Source organism: Eucalyptus grandis, chromosome 6, assembly GCF_016545825.1.
Source record: "Eucalyptus grandis isolate ANBG69807.140 chromosome 6, ASM1654582v1, whole genome shotgun sequence".
Taxonomy (NCBI): Eukaryota; Viridiplantae; Streptophyta; class Magnoliopsida; order Myrtales; family Myrtaceae; genus Eucalyptus; species Eucalyptus grandis.
The window spans coordinates 38,701,426-38,707,963 of record NC_052617.1 but is presented as its reverse complement, the minus strand read 5'-3'; the positions used below and the strand labels follow the sequence as shown (position 1 = coordinate 38,707,963).

The 6,538-nt window shown below is 42.6% G+C and overlaps 1 protein-coding gene and 1 long non-coding RNA gene across 2 annotated transcripts; one reads left to right on the top strand and one right to left on the bottom strand.

Annotated features, from left to right (window-relative positions):
- The first annotated feature begins 1,722 nt into the window (after positions 1-1,722).
- LOC120294701 lies at positions 1,723-2,462 on the top strand. The gene is made up of 3 exons (XR_005551941.1): positions 1,723-1,883; positions 2,130-2,194; positions 2,343-2,462. It is a non-coding gene; the product is annotated as an uncharacterized LOC120294701 (long non-coding RNA).
- Positions 2,419-5,073, bottom strand: LOC120294700 (thaumatin-like pathogenesis-related protein 2). Its single transcript, XM_039315115.1, has 3 exons — positions 4,245-5,073; positions 3,697-3,756; positions 2,419-3,146 (listed from the first exon to the last, which is right to left on the bottom strand). Exons 1-3 carry the CDS (start codon positions 4,291-4,293, stop codon positions 2,539-2,541), a joined length of 717 nt encoding a protein of 238 aa, XP_039171049.1. The 5' UTR covers positions 4,294-5,073; the 3' UTR covers positions 2,419-2,538.
- Between the last annotated feature and the right edge of the window lie 1,465 nt (positions 5,074-6,538).

Genomic DNA, 6,538 nt, shown 5'->3' with positions numbered 1-6,538 from the left:
AATGATTACTAAATACGCCATAAGTCTCTAAATCGAGCAAATTTTAATGCCTACAGTAAAAACTTATTGCTCACTAGGCTGCGTCCCTAATGACTACTTCTATGATTCCATAGTACCACGGCGGGACAATCATTCATGTTCTCCCTCAGTTCATCTATTCTCATAAACATTTTACGTAGTAGCATAGATGTTGATTGGAATTATCTCGGAAACTAGACGATTTGCTAAGAAATTCAAGTCAAAAAGCATAAAGCAAATCCAAGACTCAGTAACATGGACCCCCAGCATCAACTGTCCAAAAAGTATTTCTGAACAACCTTTATTAGAAGTTTTCGTATGCTGCACGTAGTCCTCGTTCAATGAAAAAGTGTCAAAAACCATAAATCTATTACATTGATGTCAATTACGTTATAAACTTTTTAATGATACAAATTTAATCTTAAATATTTTGACATAAAGACAATTAAGTTTTTCAAGCAAATTTTGGCCAAATATTACTAACACAAACACCGGCCAGCCTATTGGACATGGCTAGCTCTCACGTGAACAACTTGTAAGAATATTCTGATAAATTTTCAAAAATTTTGTTGATTTTTATTTTTCTGTATTTTTTTTTATTTTTCTTTATTTTTCTTTATTTTTTTTCTCTTCCCTTTCCCCAAATACTGCCAGACCTCAGCGATTAGCTAGAGGCAAGGGCCAACTTTCAGGCTTTGCCTAGGGTTGGGCAAGGCATGATCTCAGTGGCCTTGCCTCTAGCCAATCGCTGTGGTCCACCAACCGACTAGAAGAAGGGGAAGGGAAAAAAAGAAAACAAAAAAAAAAAATTATTAAAAACTTTATGACTAAATTGACACCATGTGCGCTCATGGCCGTCTATATCAGCAATATCCATCCAAAATTAATTTAAAGGACTGAATTGGTTTTACATCAAAAACTTTATGACTAAATTGACACCATTAAAGTTTTTGAACTAAATTGACACTAATGCAATATATTTATAATTTTTCTAATAGCTTTTCTCCTCGTCCAATTTTGTGTGTTTAATATTGGCATGATATGCTAATCTTTATAATGGCATTCTTTAGTGGACAAGTGATCTTCACTGTGGAAGTACCGCAATCAGTGGGTATGGGGCATTGAATCTCAGAGAAATGTAGCCCCACCTACCTGGCTTGCAATCCAACCGCAGCTCCTAACTGTTTGATTCTCTCACATCATTCGGTCAGCTCTCCAACCATATGCTTTGCGGATGGGCCGCAGCCAACACATATTCCCTTAGTCTCAAGTCCGAGATTATACCCCCTTTCTGCGGACATAGTAATGTAATCGTGATGAAATTTGTTGCGACCGGACTGTCCTCCGCAGGACAAACTCTTCCTTCGCAATTAGCAGTGGCACAATTGCTGAGTGCCCACTCCGTCAGAAGTGCGTCCAGCAGCACCGAAAAGGCCAAAGCCTGCCCACCCATCTGGCTAAGTATGTGACCGTATTTTATTTGGACCAATTGCCCCGAGACTGGTGCTATTGTTAATTTTCGGAGAACCACCAGTGGGAACCAGCGATGGAAATATCGGTATCAGGCAAGTATTTTCATTAGACTAGTGTAGAAGTCGCTGAAGCAACGGCAGGCATTATATTTACTTGACAGTTAACACTTCTTAGCTGTTCTCTAGAAGAGTTGCCCTAACAAAATCACCATAAATGCAGAGGCAATCATCTTCTACTCAAATGCAAATGGAGGACTAGCAACAAAAAGGGAAGGTAATATAGCAAGCTGTATGATTGATTCTAGTCCTTTGCATGCTAAAGTCAAGACCCTTTCTCATCAGTTGCTTGATTGCACTTCAAACCTACAATCGCACTTCAACCAAAGTTGAAAGGTATGTTGAAACAAAGCCATCATCAATGCTTTATATTGAAATGAGAACTGATTAGGCATACAAAACTCCTGCTTTGCACCATCTCCTTTGTTATGTGGTTTATATGCATCAAGTTGCTTCTTGTGATGGTAAACTTGGTATCTATCTTCTTACAAGTTCAGTAATCGGTTGATTCTGCGTCACGAAATCTTTGTCGAAGTATGCATCTTGAGTAGTTAATGATGTTACTCTCCTAAAAAAATGCAGGAAAAAAGATGCCACTCAATCCCCCTTAATTAAGGAGACTTTTGGCCTAGTAGCTAGAAAAATAGGTAAGTAGTTGGCTTTTGTGAGTGATTTTTTGCACTATCTCCAACTGATAAAAGTAGTTAATCTAAATCTCTAAATCTAGTGGATCTTAATTCTGAGAGTAAAAGCTATTGCTCACCTACTGACTGCTTCCATCGGTGCATTGTACAGTGATGGGACAATCCATGATGTTCTCGCACCTTATTCATCTGTCCTGGTATAGCCATTTCTCACAGAAGCACAAACATAGTGGAGGTATCCACTGGGTTAAGAAAAGACTACTAACAAAAGGTTCGCCTTTGAGAGCATAGACAATTCAAGGACTAACAAGGAGCCTGGTTTTAACTGTTGGCGTGCTTAAAATACATCAGCATGATATTTTAATCATTATAACAAGATTCTTCTCTCGACAAGGGATCCTCAGCCTGGAAGTAGTGTAATCACCTGGGAAAATGCATTCATCCTGAGAGAAATGCAGCTCCCTACCAGGTGATGGCATGCATGCAGCCACAGCTCCTGAACTGTTGAACACCCTCAGATTATTTGGGCAGCTGCCCAACTGGGCTTTGCAGGTTGCGGAGGGGCAGCCGCTGCAGCCATTACACATGAACTCCATAGCAAGTCCAACATTGTACCCCCTTTCTACGGATATGATGTAACCGTCACTGGAAATGCTGAAAATCGTGGCGACCACAAGGTCCTGTGCGGTACAATCTCTTCCTTCACAATTAGCAGTGGTGCAATTGTGAAAGCCCATTCCAGTCGAGATGCACCCAGTCCTGATAAAGCCAAAGCCGAACCAATCATCCGGCAAAGGAACTCGCAGTTGTCTATATGGAGCAACTGCACCGAGACTGGTGCTTTTGTTAATTTCAACACAATCACCAGTCGGAATCAGAGATGGAAATACTTGTACTGGGCAAGCATTTCTATAGACCAGCGTTGAGCTCCCTGAAGCAACGACAGTAAGTCCTCCTATAGATTAAAAGATCAGATGCATGAGTATGATAAGTAAATGCGATTCTTGAGAAGAATAGACGAACGCACAGAAGAGCTCAAAATTAAGGTGCTGTCAGATGGGGCAAACTCATAATAACTTGACATGTCGACGAATTCGCTAGATGCACAGGTATGACCGAAATCTAAAACGGGATTTATATGAAGCTATTGCGAACTGTGAGAAGGCTCTCCGGAGGATATGGTGACATCCCATCTGACTGAAACAGCAATTCGGTGTCAAATCCGCTCACCAAGCTCCTCAGAAAGAAGATACAAAGCTGGGATCCAGGAACTACTCGTAGAAGCTAAGAGGGTCGGTGCTCATGCTGCTCTTTCTTATCCGAAAATTGGTCCCGATAAAACGACTCTCAATGTCACCACTCAATCGGGATCTATTAATGGGATCAGCTCCCGACAAAGCGATTCAAGAACAAAGAAGAAGAGAAAAAGACGCAGTTTCCCAAACGCTATCGGGACCGATTCAGAGAGAACATCGAAAACTAGAAACCGCAGATCGCAACCTCACCGAGGAAGAAGAGCAACAGCACCCCGGATTTCCATCCTTCTCCAGTTTCCATCTGCAAGACTGCAACAAAGAGAGAAGTTACAGGCAAATAACGGTGAGACGAAGCCCCACCCAGCAGATGATTAGACTGCTATAAAGAGTCCCTCAGCTACGGCACGAGAATGATCCTCTAGTGGGGACGAGACGTCGCTATGGCTCTGATAAAGAAAAATCCAGAACAAGGGATTTTTTGACGTTGATTATTATTTCTTCGTTGGTAAAAACTGTCATGTCACTATAGAGCTGGATGTTTTCCATATTACCCAATGAGACAAAATGGTGAAATATCTTTCGCTCCCAATTATCGTTCCATTTTATAAAATCGCCGAGTGTCAAGTTTGACTCGAAAGTGATGGCCGCCGTCGGAGAGTCCCGACATACATGCACGTCACGTCGAAGAGATGAGACGGCATGCGCCATTTTGTCATGCACAATAATAAATCGACACGTGCCAGATGATGTGGAATAAAAATAAAATAAAAAGCTGAATTTTCTCTCCTTCCACCTACCTCCGCTGATCTGCCTGTCCTCCATGGCCGCCGGCGCTTCCTCTGCCATCACAGAGCATCACCCCGTTCGGCCAGCATATCCACCACTCCCGGCATCACTTGCAGTCGGCCCAAGCTACCCCATCGTCATGCTCGCGGTCGGCTCAGTCCTTGCCCATTCAGATCTGGACTGGAGTCGTGCCTCCAGATCCGCAAGCTTAGCTCGTCCATGGCTCCCGAGGCTTGTCCATGGCCGGGAGCCTTGATGGCGAGCTCGAGGTCCAGACGGCCATGAACTGCGCCTGGGTCGTCAGCAGGGCTTCAGATCTGGACTGGTTACGTCATGCTCGGGAAGAAAGGATGGCTTCCGCTCCCTTGGCTTCAGATTTGAACTGAAGTGGTGTTTTCTTCGACAGCCAATGTGGCACTGAAGGCATGGCTTTCGGATCTGAAGCCGCCTTCAGATTTGGCCATGGACGGGCAAAAATCGAGATCCCTGCGGCCATGGACGCCTGAACGCCTTCGACCATGGATGGACCAGCGCCGAAGGCATGGCTTTCGGATCTGAAGCCGCCTTCAGATTTGGCCATGGACGGGCAAAAATCGAGATCCCGACGGCCATGGACACCTGAACGCCTTCGACCATGGATGGACCAGCGCCGACGATTTCGGCCATGGACAGGCCAGATTCGAGATCTGGAGAACGACAACAGGGAGAAAAACAGGCTCGGCTTGAACGCTGCGGTGGTCGGCTGGTCACTTGCCGGCGACACCGCTGGTGACACGTAAGATGTTGATGTGATGGCTTCTCGAAGCGAAGGAACTATCATCTCAACATCCTTCTGGAATTCGACCAAAAAAGAAAAAGCCTTCTGGAACATAACGCGCCCATTTTCTCCAGAAAAAGTGTAAATAATCATTTGATGTTGAAAAGTTTTCAAATAAAAATTTAAAGTACTCTCTTTTTTCTTTTTCTTTTTCAAATGAGGATAAGAAATAGTCATTATTTAAAATAAAAATCCAAAATGTCCATATTTTCTTAAATTAAATTTAAAGTGAACTTTATTTAAAATAAAAACTTGAACTTACTAACCAATGATGGGTAATTTCATTCTTTAATTTCTTTTAAAACTTTCCTTTTTTTTTCTTTTCATGAAAAACTAAAACTTAAAAAAAAGAGAGGAAAAATCCAAGTCATCACCCCATCATCATTGGGGTAGTGGCGATGAGAATGGTCGGTGGGGTCATCATCGCCTAACCAAGGGTCAGCAACTCTCACTAACTAGAGATGAGGGTCAAAGACTAGAAAAGGTAGCAACCCTCCCTTAAACCTCGCATTGGTCCTCACTTAGTGCCTTTGGACCTTGTTGCCTAGGTTTAGGGGCACTAGGCGAGCGCAACCAAGCCTGCGCAAGGGTTGGCAAGTTGTCACCCTCTCCTATCTTTGGTGAGGGCATGGCCCTTGCCTTTGGTCAACGAAGGTCACCAACCCTTGCTTAGGCACCAACGGTACCATTAGCCATTGTCGCCATCTACTGATGATTGAGCAACAACCATGTTTTTTCAATCTAATTTAATTTTAATTTTAATTGTATTTAGACGAAAATATTCTTAATCCATTGTAATTTTTTGTCGATTAGCAAGGTTAGTCTCTTATTTGAAACAATCATAACCACTTCAAGCCTTTTACTTTAAACATTTATTTGAAATAAGTTATATTTCGGCCTCTATTTGAGAAAAAGATAATATCTAAGGCTCTTATTTAGAATTTTCCCTCTAATCTTCTCCTCTCTCTTTTTTTTTTTTTTTTTGGACAGATAAGAGGCTTGGCGCCCATCCCCATAGCCAGCCTCTATGTCAAGTTTTTTTGACGAGGTTGCCGGGGAATGGGATAGCCCACCTCGCCGCTGACCCATCCGTTCAAATTGAAAATGAAATTTGGGGTGCTAGGGTCTTTTGGGGAGAAATTTATGACTAATCTGTCAGTTCTAGTGCAGATTTTGTTTAGGGTTTAGTTTACTGAGCAAATCGAGCCTGATTTCTCGATTTCGGGCAAATTTGTGTTGCCAAGGCGACATCCTTCAATTTATGTGGCGAGTGTTTGACATCTCCGGTTACATTCATCATATTACTTATTCACAAATCGTTTTGCCCAGGCACATAGACACGTTCCATTTCGTGGATGGCGCACGTGAACTGAATTGCGACTTAAAAAAAAAAAATAAATAAACAGAAAAATATCTTGATTAGGAATGCCGCTTTATGAGAATTCCAAGCAAGGACACACCTCTGTGGTGCTGGTGAGTGGTGAGCAC

What these genes read in the sequence shown, in the direction of transcription:
- LOC120294700 (XM_039315115.1), bottom strand. Translation starts at nt 4,293, where the DNA reads ATGGCAGAGGAAGCGCCGGCGGCCATGGAGGACAGGCAGATCAGCGGA. An exon ending in GGACAGGCAGATCAGCGGAG is followed by an intron (nt 3,757 to 4,244) that starts GTAGGTGGAAGG and finishes TCTTTGTTGCAG; the next exon opens with TCTTGCAGATGGAAACTGGA. An exon ending in GCTGTTGCTCTTCTTCCTCG is followed by an intron (nt 3,147 to 3,696) that starts GTGAGGTTGCGA and finishes TTTAATCTATAG; the next exon opens with GAGGACTTACTGTCGTTGCT.